This window comes from Spermophilus citellus (assembly GCF_964194105.1).
Source record: "Spermophilus citellus genome assembly, chromosome: 7".
In the NCBI taxonomy this organism is placed as follows: Eukaryota; Metazoa; Chordata; class Mammalia; order Rodentia; family Sciuridae; genus Spermophilus; species Spermophilus citellus.
The window spans coordinates 47,852,718-47,869,626 of NC_138188.1; the positions used below are offsets into that span (position 1 = coordinate 47,852,718).

At 40.8% G+C, this 16,909-nt stretch overlaps 1 protein-coding gene across 1 annotated transcript in view; it reads right to left on the reverse strand.

Annotated features, from left to right (window-relative positions):
- Nucleotides 1–15,466, reverse strand: part of GFM1 (G elongation factor mitochondrial 1) — a 41,215-nt gene extending 25,749 nt beyond the window's left edge. Inside the window, exons 1-8 of the mRNA XM_081300912.1 lie at nucleotides 15,315–15,466; nucleotides 14,324–14,476; nucleotides 13,378–13,510; nucleotides 12,745–12,949; nucleotides 10,420–10,536; nucleotides 7,212–7,362; nucleotides 3,676–3,833; nucleotides 2,870–2,954 (exon numbers count right to left, since the gene is read on the reverse strand). Of these exons, the coding sequence (XP_081157038.1) occupies nucleotides 2,870–2,954; nucleotides 3,676–3,833; nucleotides 7,212–7,362; nucleotides 10,420–10,536; nucleotides 12,745–12,949; nucleotides 13,378–13,510; nucleotides 14,324–14,476; nucleotides 15,315–15,362 (1,050 nt within the window). The 5' untranslated portion in view covers nucleotides 15,363–15,466. The remainder of the gene's footprint in view (nucleotides 1–2,869; nucleotides 2,955–3,675; nucleotides 3,834–7,211; nucleotides 7,363–10,419; nucleotides 10,537–12,744; nucleotides 12,950–13,377; nucleotides 13,511–14,323; nucleotides 14,477–15,314) is intronic.
- Nucleotides 15,467–16,909: the final 1,443 nt, after the last annotated feature.

Genomic DNA, 16,909 nt, shown 5'->3' on the forward strand with positions numbered 1-16,909 from the left:
AGAATACTTTTTATATTTCCTCTGAAATAAAGGTTATTAGCAAAGAAATTTGTTTACGTAAGGAAGTACACCTTTGCCTTCTAATATTATTTCTTAAGTTCAGTTTAATACTGTAAGACAGGAAACAGAAATGAGGCATAATTACTGAAAAAACAATTTAAAAAAACCACAAATGGCAGGAGCATACTACATATCTAAAGCCGCCTTTGGTAACCACATGGAAAAAACACAAGAATTCTGTGAAGGGACTGAGTACACTAACACTGACCAATTAAATATATATTTAAAAGCTGCCAGTTTTTACTAAGTTAATTTACAGGCTTAATACTATAGCAATAAAATCCAAACAGATCTTTAAAATTTAGTTTATAAAAATGCTAAGTGCTCAAAAAGTACAGAATCAGAACAATTAGACTTAACAGTCCATAAGGTACAATATAAATATTTAAATATTAAATGTTTGTCAATAGATAAAGGAAACATGATGAATCACTGGAAAAGAAAGAACAGAATTGTTTATAAACTGGCAACTAGACAACTGGTTTCTATTTGGAGTCAGAAGAGATACATTAAAATCTACCTCACAACATACACCAGAACCAAATTCTAGCAGGATCAACAATGGAAAAACAAAACCATAAGAAAGCAAAGGAAACAAAAGTAAACATTGACAAAATATATACAAAGAAGAGGGTTTCTAATGTTAAAAATGATAGAATGACTAAAGAAAAAGACTGATATATTTGACTATAAATTTTAAACTGCTAATTATTTTTTAAAAAATCAACTTCATTAGAGAAAACTGGTATAAATAACACATGTGACTCCAATAAGAAAAAAACAGACAAAACAAAAAGACAATTAGAAAAGAGAAAATCTAACTGCACTGTAAATATACCATTGAGAGTTCTTTGTCAGTGGGAAGTAGCGCAAGATGAACACTACATGATTTTTCATTAATTAAATCAATAAAATCATAATATTCTGTACTATCGTCACTGAAATAACCATAAATTCTGAGAGTGTGAAAGCAATCTGAAGCAATCTGGTAATATAAATTAATACATTAAATATTAAGATTTTTTTTGTAAGTTGAATTCAGTAATTACTCTTCTAGGAAAAGTTCTCACTGCAATGTTACATTTTAATTTAAAATTACTTAAACTATTTTTAACACTTGCAGCCTATCCAGTATTTTCCCCATTAAAAATATTAAGAACAGAAGCAATACCCCAACAGAAACACATTTAGCACTGAACCTTGGATTCTAATACTGCTATCCAGAAAAAGGAAACAGGACTCCTTGGAGAAATGGCTGCTTTTAGGGCTGGGCAAGAGCTCCCTATGGCCAAGCCTGGCCAATCTGAGCAACAAAAATAACATATTAGGGATTATAACTTCAAGTACAATGTAAATATCCATTAAGTTCATACCAATAAAAATAAGTGACCAACTGAATAAATAAATAAATGGGGAGAAGAGCAAGTCTCCCATACCGAATTCCAACCACCCTATGTAGATTCTATTCTCTTAAAGATGTAGAGGGTAATTTCCACCCCAAAGTGTGAGCGGAGAGGGACTTCTAAAGAGTGCAGTAAGAGGAGCAAAGAATCACCTGGTAGCAGAGAAAACTGATAAACCCTACCCCAGCTAACATCGACAGTGACAAGCCATGGTGACAGTCTGTGCCCTTAATGTGATGTGACAAGAATGACACTCTATCTTTTCAGTCATCCTCCTATAAACATATGACCCCCATCTAATCACTAAAGAAACTCAGGGGGCAGTCTACAAAGCATTTGACTAGCATGTCTCAGAAATAGCAAGGTCATAAATAAGAGAAGTCTAAGAAGCTGTTATAGTCTAGAGAAGCCTAAGGAGACGTAGGACACATGATGGGACACTGAGATAGAAATGGGACATAGGCAAAACCCAAGGAAATTTGAATAAAGCATGGATTTTATTTAAGTACAATATATAAAATACTGGTCCATCAGTGGTGACATCTTTCCATGTCAAAAAATATGCATCTAAACACAATTTTTAATGTCTGAGTAATATTCACAGTAAAGAGTTCCATTTTATCAACAAAGATGTGAGCAAACTAGAGCTAATATTAGCACATGACCCTTCATGAGTTCCTCAGGACAGATTCCCCAAAGCAAACCCACTGTTATTTACAACAATGAAAGCCTGGAAACAAAAACGTGCAATAATTACAAAATTTTAAGCAAATGATAGTATATCTAAGAGTATTAAGTTGCCATTTAAATGTTTAAACTCTTTTTTTTATATATTTTTTTTAGTTGTAGTTGGGTGCAATATCTTTATTCTATTTATTTATTTTTATGTGGTGCTGAGGGTCAAACCCAGGGCCTTGCATATACTAGGTGAGTACTCTACCGCTAAGCCACAATCCCAACCCCAATGTTTAAACTTTTAAGGGCTGGGGCTGTTACTCAGTGGCAGAGCGTTTGCCTAGCATGTTTGAGGCACTGGGTTCGATCCTCAGCACCACATAAAAATAAAGTCATTCTGTCCATCTACAACTACAAAAAGTTTTTTTAAATGTTTAAACTATTTATAGAAACATGGGTCATATGTATTATGATATTAAATGAAAACAAAAGTTATAAAGTAGTATGATACATAAAAAATCTATTATTTTAAACCACAATGAGAGGAAATGCTTCTAAAAACATGGGACTGTCAACCCAAGAACTTCAGAAATTCCTTATTTGTTCTTTCTACTTTTCCTGTTTTCCAAATCTTTCATATGAGGTACAGAGTCATTTTGTGATAGGAATAGAGCCTAAAAGAAAATAAAATTCCTACTGACAGAAGTTAAATACACTAGAAAGCAACTTACCTCAAGTTTAAAAGCCAGGCCTACAAATGGGTGGGAGTTATCCCTTTGGGAGTTCATTAAGATTTTGGTTTTCTCTTTTGAGTCACTGAAAATAAAATAAATATAAATCTATGGGGTAAAATATTTCAAATATATTTTATCAGCGTATTATCCAAGAAAAAAGCACACATGACATTTCTGACCTCACCCACAATAAAATTTTACTGAAAGAGATCAGTAAGAATTAAGTACTTAGGGCTTAGTTTCTACATAGAGATAGGACCACAGTACACTAAAAAACTGAAAAGGTTTGATATAGAAAGAAAAATAATAAATAAGAGCTTAAAAAAAGTTTGTTTCTTAAAAATAGTTCTTAAAATTAGGTCTGACTGGGATAGGGATGTAGTTCAGAAGCACAGTGCAAGCCTAGCATGCATGAGGCCCTGGCTTTGTTTCCTAGCATGACAACAAAAAAGAGTGTGTGTGTGTGTGTGTGTGTGTGTGTGTGTGTGTGTGTGTGTGTGAGAGAGAGAGAGAGAGAGAGAGAGAGAGAGAGAGAGAGAGAGAGAGAAGAGCTAAAAGGAGCTGGTCTCAAATGAGAAAATCTTCTAATGATATAAAGCTTGAGAGACAGACGGTACTTCTAACTCACAAACATGATAGGGAACTAGAATAACAAACATCTTTCTATATCCCAAAATTGTTACCCAACTAGAACTGTGATCAATTTTTGCAAATTATGAAACAAAGTCATAAATGTGACTAGAAGACTCATTCTTAGGGTCTGAAGTTTTTGCATAAATTAAGATTTAAGTGCCAAGACTTACTTCTCCTGATTGAGAACAGCATAATTCGGGACCTCCGATGGATCTGGGAGATATTCTAGAACCGCATCTAGAAGAGGTTGGACTCCTTTGTTCTTTAAGGCACTTCCCAAAAACACAGGAGTAAATGATCTATTTAGAGTAGCCCTTCGGATTGCAAGCTTCAAAAAATGAAAGAAAATTAATGATTCATTCATGTTAACATTTCATTTTGTGCTTCAGGGCAATTATAAACCAATAAATGAATAAAGTGAACTGACACTCTTCAGAAGAGTGCTGACTCTAGTGGAGACCAAAATCAGGCCCCAATAACTTATAACTTAAGGTCAAAATACAATAATAATAATTCCCTTTTTCACACTTAACATTCCTGAAATCACTAATTTTTTTTAATCAAAAAAGTATGTACACATAGAAATTAGATCAATGCAAATTGTATACTAATAAATGTGTAAAACAGAGGAAAAGGCAATATATATGCAAAAAAAGATCTATTCGCAGGTAACCTATTTTAGGGAGGCACAGAGAACTGGGCAAATCGGAGAAGACAGAAGGGCTTTTACTGAATGCCTTTGAATATACTTTTTAAATTAAACTGTATGAAAGTAATATCTATTTTTAAAAAATTGAATATGCACAGAAAACCAAACCGTACAAACCACTCATAAATGAAGGAACAGGATAGTAGCAGACTCTAGAAAAAGGACTCTTCCCCCACCCCTTTGTGCAAGCCCAATAAAGCTGTTCTGCAGGCTGAGCGAGGGCTGCTCAATGGCGATGTGGTAGAGTGTTAGCTCTAGCAGTTGGAAGAGGCCAAGAGTGCAGCGGTTGCAAATCGCCATGGCAGAAATATGGCAGCATGCAATCATTTCTTAGTCGTCACAAAAAAACACAGAACTGGTTACCCCGAGACACTTCAAGGAGAACATGTACAGACATTTCTAAACATTACTACAAGGAAAAGCAGGACAAGAGCTGAGCACAATAAAAGAGGGTATAAAAAGAGGAAAATATGCATGGGAAGTAAGCAATTATGGCTGAAAACTGTCTGAAAGCCTCACTTCTGCTCTTGTTAGGAACCAGAAATTGTTAGGTCACTAACTACTTAGGCTACATCAGCTACCATGAGCTACCAGGTCACATCTTTGACTCCCCACTTGCCCCAAATATACAAGTACGGACATAAGACCATCTTACCATACTTACTTTACACCTACAGAACAAAGAAACACATGAGAGTGGTAGGTAAATAGAAACAAAGAGACTGAAATGTGCCCAACAAAGTCTGTTTTCCCCAGTGCTTGTTTCTTAAGAATCACTGCTGCCTCTCCATGTTCTTGGTAGCACATCCTACCACAATCTGGAAACAGAGGACACCATGTGCACCGTGCAGCAGAGTCAACAGGACCACAGCCTTCCCGGCAAAGGCTGCCTGCAAGGCTGGCCTATGCCTGCTCTCTGGGAACTCGGATTTCAGGAGGGTCCTCACCATTCTCAGAACTGGCAAGAATGATTTGCTGTGCACAACATGGTGTGTGCTAAACACTTGCTTTCTTTATGGAAATTTGAGTTATGGGTATGAGCTAGGTAGAGGGTGTCTATGCAAGGCACCCTGTCTCTAACGAGCTTCCCTAATGGCCACACCCATGCCAGAGGACCTCAGCAGTCCTGGGTAATTCCACTGGGAGAGGACACTGTTGGCTACCCGTGGCTTCATCTCATGTGCCATGTTCCTGGGCTGAATTTGCTATGTACCCTCTCACAGTAATGATGACTATGTGCCGAGTCCTGTAAGTCCTAGTGAATCACTGACCCTGGGAGTGGTCCCGGAGAGCCCTTTAATAGACTTTAATAGTTTTTGGGAAAACTAACTTCAGTCTTTTTAAAAATTGTAGTAAAACCTACATAAGATGAAATTTACCACTTTTACCATATTCAAGTGTATAGCTTAGCAGCATTACATACACTCACCAGGTCATATATCCATCCCTACCATCCATCTTCAGAACTTTTTCATTATCCCAAACTGAAACTGTATCTATGAAACAGTAACTCCCCACTAACCCTCCCACCAGCCCTGCTGTGATTAGAGGTGGAATGACAACCTATCTGTTCTTTTGCAACTTAGCTTATTTCATTTAGAATGTCTTCAAGACTCATCCATGTGGCAGCATGTACCAAAATTTCTTTCTTTCTTGTGTGTGTGTGAGTATGTATGTGTGTTGCTGGGGATTGAACCTAGGGCCTTGTGCATGTGAGGCAAGCAGTCTACCAACTGATCTATATTCCCAACCTCCAAAATTTCACTCTTTTTAGATCTAAAAAAATACCACATTTTGTTTATCACTCATTCACTAAAGGACATATGGAATATTTTGCCTTTTGGTACTTCAGGAGTGCAGCTACAGTGACTGAATATAACTGCTTGAGACCCTTCTATTTTGGATATACCCCCAGAAGGAAAACTGCCGGATCAAACAGTAATTGTCTTTCATTTCTGAGGAACTGCCATGCCATTTTCCACAGTGGTGCACAAGGGTTCTAACCTCCACATCCTTGCCAGCAGCTCTTATTTAGTTTGTACTGCTTGGAATAAGACTCATCCTAATGGGTATTAAGTGGAATCTCATTGCTGTTTGATTTCCATTTCCCTAATGATCAGTAACGTTTAGCATCCTTTCTTGTACTGACCATTTATATATCTGCTTTGGAGAATGTTTATTCAAAAAATGATTATTGGTCATAGACAAGAATCTCCCTATTTTTATAGAGCTAACAATCAAGTGAAGGAAACAATAAGGCTTCATGCAATGTTTCCCAATATTAGAGCAGTGTTACTACCAAGAATTAGTCTGTTAATACTTAGCAACCTCATATCTTAACCTGTCTTACTGCTATAACTTTTTTAAAAAAAATATATATTTACTTTTTAGTTGTAGGTGGACACAATATCTTTATTTCATTTTTATATGGTGCTGAGGATCGAACCCAGTGCTTCACGCGTGCTAGGCGAGCACCCTACCTCTGAGCCACAATCCCAGCCCCTGCTGCTATAACTTTTTTACATTTATTTTCTCTCTTTTTAATAAGGACATAGCCAAGAGGTTGACTGTTTCAGTATCTTTTTTCTAGAACAAATTATGACCCCTTTCTCATTTGAAGACATTACACAACTAGCTACTTTCAAAAAAAGTAATATGACATGCCAAACACTATTCAAGGAAGCAGATATGTTAAATAAATTTCACTCATATCTTGTTAATAAAACTTGTGCATAAAAGCATCATGTGCCCTCCCCCAAATAAAGAAGGAAAAAACCCTATCTGCTAGTATAAGAATTATATTGATCCTTTCTTTCTTTTTGGAACCATGAATTGAACCTAGTGGCACTTAACCACTGAGCCACATCCCCAGCCCTTTTTACCAAGTTGCTGAGGCTGATTTTGAACTTGCAGTCCTCTTGCCTCAGTCTCCTGAGTTGCTGGGATTACACATGAGGGCCACCACACCTGGCTAAGAATTATTTTGAGAGAACTTGCCTTTAAGTCAGAGATGGAGGGGACTTTCTCCTCTAGGAACAGCTCCCCAAGCTGCTCATCTGAGTTGGCAACACATTCGATCAGCTCCTGCCGGTGGTCTGCTGCAGCAGCCCTCAATTCAGCAGGAATTTCACCATATCGAACAGTCTGACTGAGAAAAGAAAAGTTTCACTTAGTACTTTAATGGTATTCAGTTAAACATACAAAGCACCAATGAGAAGATATAAATAATGGCTAATACATTTTTTATAGGTAAGGAAAAGCATGATATATTTGTACTCAATCAGCAAATATGACTAATATGTCTTTAAAATTCATTCAGAATAGTGGGCAAAGGTACTTTAAACAGCAAAGCAACTTACTCAGGGTTGTACAACTAGCACATAGAGGAGCCAACATTTAAAATGGTCCACTATAATGAGGAAAAAACCCCTTCATTTTTTAATAGAGATCAATTCTACTTTTATGTCAGCCAAATTTTACAGAAGATTATGCTAAATGATATAACGCAAAATCCTTCCCAATTTAATACAAACTAGTCTGACCTCATTCTAGAAATCCAAAATGAGTATATACTATAAAATCAAAAAATCACTTGGAAATGTATCAACTAAAGCAGACATTAAACTTCTTTTCAATGTAGTTACAGAACCCATTTTATTGCATCCTAACTGGAAAGTACATAATCTTGATTTTATGTTTGAAGTCCATCTGAGCTCTTGAAAATCCTACAAACCATAAACTTGTTTATCAGAACATCACATTCTCTAGCAAGCAGGATTAGAGATCTCACTCTACTCCTTTTTAAAAAAATAACAACCCTGACTACAGTTTGTGGTAAGTAAGGTGGGACAACATGGCATATTTCCATCTTGAGACCTGTCTCCACTCTAGGAGCAAAGCAGATAAAATCACCAAAAAAAAAAAAAAAAAAAAAAAAAAAACTTGCAAAGTCACCATATTTGCTTATTTAACAACAGTCTGAAAGTTTTTCAAGGTGTTTATAAAAAAAAATTAATGCAAAAATAATTAGCTTTTAAGAAAACATTCTTTTTTTTTTTTAAAGAGAGAGAATTTTTTTTTTTAAAGAGAGAGTGAGAGAGAGAGGAGGACAGAGAGAGAGAGAGAGAGAATTTTAATATTTTTATTTATTTTTTCTTAGTTCTCGGCGGACACAACATCTTTGTTGGTATGTGGTGCTGAGGATCGAACCCGGGCCGCACGCATGCCAGGCGAGCGCGCTACCGCTTGAGCCACATCCCCAGCCCGAGAATTTTTTTTAATATTTTTTTTTTTTTTAGTTTTCGGCAGACACAACATTTTTGTTTGTATGTGGTGCTGAGGATCGAACCCGGGCCGCATGCATGCCAGGCGATCGCGCTACCACTTGAGCCACATCCCCAGCCCCAGAAAACACATTCTTTAAGACAAAAGATAACTACAGTTAGAAAATAATCCTTAACATCCTGAAGGACACCCTTCACAGCCTTGGATCTTGACTCCTTCATCCAGGCAGGCTCCACAGACTTCAGCCTTCCCTGCACCTTCTGACAGACAGACACCCCCATGCACTTTGAGAAGCCCCACCTATCATTCTGATGTAAAAGAACACAAAAGGACCTCTACCTGAGAAATAGCTACCTGATAATTCCTTGCAAACTCTAGGAAGTGGACTCCTTCACTCATTCAAAAACACCTTTCTAAGTCCCTGCCCTGAAAAAAGCTGGACTGTAAAGCAATAGCAACAGAACCTTGGGCCTTATGTTAAGGATGACAGGTCAATGCAGCCATCCTCACTTAGCTGTCACACAGGGAGAGGAACCTTGTTTTCTGGGCAGCCTGTATCCTCTTCCTGCCTGCAAGCTGGCTGATGAGGACAGAGTTCACAGTTCAGGATCGCAGTGTCACTCCCCTACCTGTCAGACCTGTGATTCTAACTTCACAGCAGAAGGAGGAGGTCCCTCAAACAGCAGTAGCTCTGGAGAAGCTACCCCCTACCGGGCTTGCTCCCCAGAACACATGACTCTCCACATCACCAGATCTGTATCCTCAAAGTGTGATCTGTAGCAATACAGTAGTGCACTGCCTGAGAACTTTCCAAAAATACAAATTCTAACCCCAACACCAGAGCTACTAAATCAGAATCTCTGGAGGTGAACCCAGGCTACCTGTTTTAATGAGCTCTTGATTTGTATGAATACTAGGATATGATAACCACTGGGAAATGACAGTAGTGTGCAGGCAGAAGTCACTGAAATGTTGACTAAACAAATACAACACGGAAAAGCTACCAAGCTGGGCACAGTGGCACACACATTAAGTACTTCCAATTACTCGGGAAGCTGGGGCAGGAGGGTCCCAAGTTCAAGACCAGCCTGGGTGACTTGGTGAGACCCTGCCTTAAATAAAATAAAAAGGGCTGGGATATAGCTCAGTGGCACAGGGCCTCCCCAGCATCCATGAAGCCCTGGGTTCCATCTCCAGCACCACATGAAGGAAAAAAAGTTATAAACTTGCTTCTTGCATTTCCTAAACCACATTCACACAATTGTAAGTTTTCACATATGAACTGTTTTACCTTTGTAATATCATGAAGCAGGTACAGCAAATACTTAACAATCCTTATCTCTATTTTTACCACAACACCCAAGACACAGCAATGCTGCCTTTTAAGTCCACAGCATGAGTGAATGAAGGGACCAATGAACCAGAGGGAAAGAGATACTAGCAGTTCAACCCAGAAGCGCCCACCCTGAAAGCACCCACGTGTAGCAACATGATTGGAGCAGTTGCCCGAAACCTAACATGCTCTCTGTCAGAATGCACACCAAGAAAACCAGGACCAAAGGAACTAAAATATAGTCCCTCTGGAGAATATTCTTCCAGCCACGTTTCTAAAACATGTTTACTCTACATTTAAAGAGCATACTCTTGCCACTTTGGTGTTTTCTAAAGTATATATAAGGATATATTTTTAGTTAGGCATGGAGGCGCATGCCTGCAATCCCAGTGGCTCAAAGGGCTGAGGCAAGAGGATCATAAGTTTAAGGTCAGCCTCAGTTACTCAGTGAGGCCCCAAGCAACTTCACAAGACCCTGTCTCAAAAACAAACAAAAAAAGGGGGCTAGGGATGTGGCTCAGTGGCTGAATGCCCAGGGGTTAAATCTTCAGTATCAAAAAAAAAAAAAGTATCTTTTTTAGCACTTACCCAAAGTCTCCATCAAAAAAGATGGCACGTTCCTCAATGAGATCTATAATTCCTCGAAAATTACCCTCCAAACCAATGGGTATTTGCACAAATGCTGCATTATGACTTAGTTTAGACCTGAAAGATAAAAATACCCTACTTACTTTTCTTCTCTCAAAATCTCTTTCAAGTAACAAATGTAAATATAAATCAATGGCAGACACTGTAGAAACGAGAAGGGTTAACATCAGCATTTTAGAAGAGACAAGCAGTGAGAGAGGACTGGCAGCCAGCCTCCAAGAGCTCGGGATGCCCACAGCCCTGCTAAGGCAACAAAAAGAACTCCAGAGCAAGAGGCTTCCCACCGCATCTCCTGAGCATGCAAAATCAGAAACACAGGGAAAAAGAAAAACAAGGGGCTGGCAAGGAAATTAAAGGATGGTGGAATAGCTGAGCCACCTCTCGTTCTTTGATCCTGACAGCAAAACTAAGTGCAGCTATCTGGAGAGAGAATTTTCATAGGACACACTCATAAGTCTGTCCCCCAACCAGGCACAGTCACTGATAGGAACTGCACTGACCTGGCAGGATTCCCAGGGGAGAAGAAACATCTAGCTGCATTATGGAGCCTGGACTCTAGACTTGCATGGGTAACTATGGGAGAGAATCTGAGGATTGCTACCTGAAGGAAACTAAGAACTTGTGAGAGAAATATGAACTCAAGAAACAGCACTAACCTCCAGAGCTACCAGAATAAAGAAAACTAAAAATTTGTGAATTACCTCTATTAAAAGTGTTCCAATAAACAAGAAAGCTTATAAAAATTAACTACATAATTGCTGAAATATTTTCAAAAGATAGGCTAAATACCCAGCAACTTGGGAGGCTGAGGCAAGAGGATGGCAAGTTCAAAGCCAGCCTCAGCAGCTCAGCGAGGCCCTGTCTCAAAATAAAAAAGGCTGGGAATGTGGCTCAGTGGTTAAGTGCCCCTGGGTTAACCAGTACCAAAAAGGGGGGGGGGGAGGGCTAAATACTCAGGGGGACACAGATTAGTATCAAATTCACAAGCTAGAATATTAACCTTAATAATTCTCACATGTTGCTGGGTGTGGTGGTGAATGCCTGTAATCCCAGCGGCTCGGAAGGCTAAAGCAGGAGGATCACAAGTTCAAAGCCAGCCTCAACAACTTAAGGGAGGCCCTAAGCAACTTCAGGAGACCCTGTCTCTAACTAAAATATAAAAAAGAGCTGGGGATGTGGTCCAGGGATTAAGTGCCCCTTGGTTCAATCCCCAGAACCAAAAAGAAAAAAAAAAATTCTCTCATGATCCAGCACAAAATAACAAAAAGCTTGATAGAAAAGTGAAGCCACAGAAGCCAAATCTAGACATTCCAAAATCAGCTTAATGAGTTACAAAATGAGAAAGCAGATAAATAGGAGTGGAGCAAAGAAAGAACCAAAGTAATCAAAAAATGATGAAAGACAATTTTCTTGGGAATTCAGGAAGACTTGGTAGGAAAAAATCCATGTGCAGCTCAGTCCAAGAAAGTCAGGACAAAAAGTAAGAACATTTAGTTTTTACCAAGAAAACATTACAAACAGCCCCCAAAAGAAAAACATGACTTTCACTTTCTCAAATATGCCACTCCCATTCAATTTTCTGTTTCAGATACATCACTCTCAGCCTGTCCACACATTTACCACCTGCACCCATTAGCTGTGCTGTGAAACTTGAGCAGGACACTACGGCTGCACTCACATGTCCACAAAAGTGAAAAGCAAGCCCTTCACTTGAAAAGCCAGGTGAAACACACCGTAGGAAATGTGAAAAACCAGGAAACATGAAAGGCCATAAGCACCACTGGCCACAGCTTGTGCGGGATGCCTCACTGTTGTCTTGCACATGCCTTATCATCAGAAAGCAAGGAGACTGCGTCTCTGTGCACACTATGTAAACACATTCACTAAAATCTATCAAAAACCCCCAAAATTAAAACAGAAGTGATCCTTCAGGTTGTCTAAATAGAATGCAAACTACTTCTAGAACCTAGATTACACCTTCTCTAATTACAGCAAAGCAATATCAACTGCCAGATATCTTCTGAAGTCATCTTTAACCTCCCTAGAGTTCATCATTTTTCCCCCATTTCACAGAGGAAGTGGCTGATCAAATTACACCATAACCCAAACTAATGAATTCAGTGCTTCATTTACTAAGTTACTTACAGACATGTTTTTAATCAAGGAAAGCATAAAGACAGAGCTTAGCAACATACTATGAATGGGCCTTCTGGAAGCAAAGCTAGTTGTCCAGATCAGGACACCCTCTCTTCTGAGGCTCAGTACCTCATTTGCTGCAGGGCTCTGGCCGGGTTGGAGCCCATCCGGTCCAGTTTGTTAATGAAAGTTAAAAAAGGAACACTGTAGCGTTTCATCTGACGATGGACGGTCAAGGTCTGGCACTGTACCCCTCCGACGGCACAGAGAACAAGGATGGCGCCATCCAGCACTCTCAGAGCCCTTTCGACCTCTATCGTGAAGTCCACATGGCCTGGTGAGACAAAGCAGCATGTAAGGTGGTGAAAGAGTGGTCTGAAGTTTTAATCCAGGCACTATTAGAAGGCTCTGTAGCACTGCTGCTTATGTAAGTCTTCTAATTAGAATGCAGTTTCCTCTGCTCACCAATGCCATTCACCCCCATCAGGTCCAGAGAGATCACTCCTACAAAATATAAGGGCCTGGGCAACTGTGGAGTCAGCTACAATCTGTAAAAGGCAAGAACTTAATACTCACATGTATGTGCATTATTTTTCAAGGAAATCAACAAGTGCTTCAGGTCCCACATCTATTTTCTCTAATAAGAAATCATTAGTAATATTGATTTAATTTGATACTCAAAATTAAACTGGGTCAGAGTAGAAGAAGGAACCAAATGTGCTTCTGCAACAGAGCTACAATAAAGGCAAGACCCTAACTCACCAGGAGTATCTATGATGTTGATGTTGACATCTTTCCACATGGTATATGTAGCTGCTGACTGAATCGTGATTCCTCGCTGTCTCTCTAGTTCCATGGAATCCATGACTGCACCAACTCCATCTTTACCTTTCACCTAAACACAAGTATAACAATTCAGACTTCTGTCTTTGCATCCCAACAAGGAAAGCGATCTCTACTGAAATGGAAACAATATACAGTTAACTTGGACAATCTTCAGACATCTAACAGTTAAACTACAGCATCTCAAAAAGTAGATAACAGTCAGCATGTCTTAACAGCCACAAAGCTGTCCTCCTTACTGCTAGGACAGACCAGGGGAACATGCCAGTCTTAGAAATATCCTTGCTCCCTCTGCACAGCTCCTTCCCACCAGCCCTACCTCAGTTCATCAACAGGTGTTAATCCTTCCCAGTTCTGCCTCAGCTGGACAGAGGCATTCACAGGAAGGATTCTGCTCTTGAGAGTATGTAATTTAACAAAATACTCTTTACCTGAAAAAATAGTTCAGGATGGAGAGTTAAGTTACTCCATGCCACATGTGTTCAGGAGACTCAAATTTTTTTAAAATACATTTTTTTCCAACATTTATTTTAAGCTCAAACTATATGTCATTTTAAACCCATGTGTCCATTTAACATTATAAATGTCTACCCATTATTAAAAACTATATAAGAACTATTTTAACAGTTGCTTAAGAATAGATTTTATTGGTTTAACATTCTTAAAACATAATCTGCTCAGGATACTAACAGTGACAGTCTCTGGAGCCAACATGGGCTCTCGCCTCTGTGTATGTGACTGTGGTTAAAAAGCCAATGTTACTGCTCTTCTTATTCTCTCAGATTTTTTGAGGTTCACTAAATCATAAATATAAGACAACTAAAACCAAGCTCTAATTATCTGGCATCAACTGTGAACCACATACCTCATGCATCTTTGTGATCCTGCCAGTATAGTACAGCACCCGCTCTGTTAACGTGGTCTTCCCAGAGTCAATGTGAGCGGAGATTCCGATGTTTCGGATTTTTTCATTAGGAATTATTCCTGATGAACACCATCGGCAGGCCTTCCAATTAACCTGAAGAAATGAAAGGGCTCAATTCAATGCACTTTTTAGAAGGATAATAGGCAATTAAAATGAAAGAATGGTGGGCATCTTTCCTCCAAAGAATTTCAATGAATACAAGAAATCCTGGAGAGGCAGAAGGGGAAATGTTTAAACCTGCAACACCAAAGTAGTAGCCACAAAAGAAGGCAAAGAACATATACTCTTTAGAATTAGCTAAATTAAAACAGAAAAATACCTTTGCCAAATGTTAGCTTGGAAATACATTGGAGCTGCTTAAAATAAAATCAGAAAATAGCTCCTAAAACTATTTAAATACGAAATAAAGAATTTAATTTAAATTTTCCATAAACTTTCTCTCCTTCCTCTTCACTGTGGCTCACAGCAAGGGCGTTTTGAGGATTTACAATCCCAAGCAGTAGCTTCAAGGCAGCCCGGCAAAGGCTCCAGACTTTCTCTACAAAAAATAATGAAATATTTTTAAAACTACACTAGCAAGGGGCGGGACACTGGACTTCATGGCCAAAACAAACTTCTTCCTACAGAACTGCACATCCAAAGTGCACAGCAGTCACTTCTGCAAAGGAGGCGGCAAAAGGACGTGGAAAAGGTGACAGCCTTGCTGATCCACAGAGAGCGAGTGACACGAGACGCAAGGACAGGGCCGGCTGCGCCCGGGCCCGCCCGTTATCAACCTGAACCTTGGCGGACACCGACCACGGAGAAGCGCCAGCAGCGGAGCGCAAGTCAATAACCCAGGCAGACGCGGGGCTTGGGCAGCTCCTGGGGACCGAGGGGTCGCAGCCCGGGCTCCTCCTGAGGACCGAGGCTGACACCCCGCCGCACGTACCTGCCTCCCTCGCCGGCACAGAGCCGAGGCGGCACGCACCAGCAGCATGCTTAGCGAACCTAAGCCAGTCCTTCAGTACCGGCTCCCGCAGGAAGTCACCACCACTCCCGCTCGGAGTCACGCCGGCCGCTCGGCAGAGCACTTCCGGGGCGAAAGCACGGAGGCGCTAGGTGCGGAGCCTCCGGCGGACGGGCGGCGGCGCCCTCTGCCGCCTGGAGGAGGAAGTGCACTGCCCAGCGCAGAGCCTAGTTCCCCGGGGAGAGCGGTTTAATCCTGTAGAACCAGGACGGCTGCGAAAGACAAAGACTTTAAACAGGGCTGTTTGTATTCCGGCGTGGGGAGGTGTTCATAACAGAATTTAAGTGAAAAGAATGCCAAATTGCCGACGAGGTTCGCGCAGTGTTATAGATTCCCGCGCGCCTGAAACGTGCCTGTGGTCGAGCCCCAAGAACCTGGAGCCAAGAGGTCGACTACCGACTGCAGACTACTGCTCTTATCTCACAAGGTTGCATTGCTCCGAGTTGTCAGCTGCGCCGCCAGACCAGGTGGAAGGCAGCGACCTGCAGTTCAGGTGCCACCTCCCGTCTCCAAGGACGTGGCCTGATAGGTCCAAAATTCTGTCTCAAACCCTCCCAGCAGCCTTCCTGGTGCACGAAGGAAATCCTCCTGAGGCTCCCTCCACACTGTCCCCCTCCCTCCTCCTGCTGCCCCCAGCCCTGATTGTCCCCTCTCTCTCCTCCTGGTACTCCAACCCTGTCTCCTCTCCCTCCTCCTTGTGGACCAGCCCTGTTTGTCCCCTCTCCTTCCTCCTGACGCTCCTGTGGCTCTGAGTGCCCGCCTCTGCCCTGGCTAAGGCCCAGTGACTGATGGCCCTCTTAAGCGGGCAGAGGCCTCTCTGCTGAAACTGCTCCGCCCAGTGAATGCGGGGTTGCTCTTTGCTCTGCCTTGGTGCAAGTTCAGTGTTTTCCTTAACACGTAGATTTTTTAAAACCTGGAGAGGCTTCCTGGAGACTGGACAGCTCCCCGCTGGCACCTTCCCTGCCTGCCCTTTCCCAAGGCCTCAAGAACCCAACGCCTCACCTCACGCAGGCTAGGCAAGTACTCTTATCACTGAGCCACAGCCCCAGTCCTGAATCTGACCCTTAAATCAGTAGTGGTTCCCCGGGTTGTTTTCCTTTTGCATTTTGTCAATCATCGACTGGGTGCTGAAAGAGTCCTTTAATCCAAAAGTGCCACAAAAGCACCCCCTCCCAAGGGGGCAGAAGCAGGGAAAGGCTTCTGGCTCAGCCCTATGGGAATCAGAGGGCTTCCCCCAGGGAGGTGCCATCTCTGGTCTCTATAGCTGCAGTGCTCCTATTGTTTCCTGACCCCATGGTCTTCAGGCACACTAGTCAGGTGTTTTGTAGAATGTCCCCCACATACATTTTATAATTTCAACTTCCACAGAATAAACAATAGCCTCTGTAGAATAGGCAGAATCTTGTGTTTCTCGTTTATGCTGCAGTCCAGTGATTTAGAGGATGATTTTGAAGGTAGAAACAAGGAAGTCTTTTTTTTTTAATAAAATCAAGAATGTCTTTTTTAATTCTACTAAA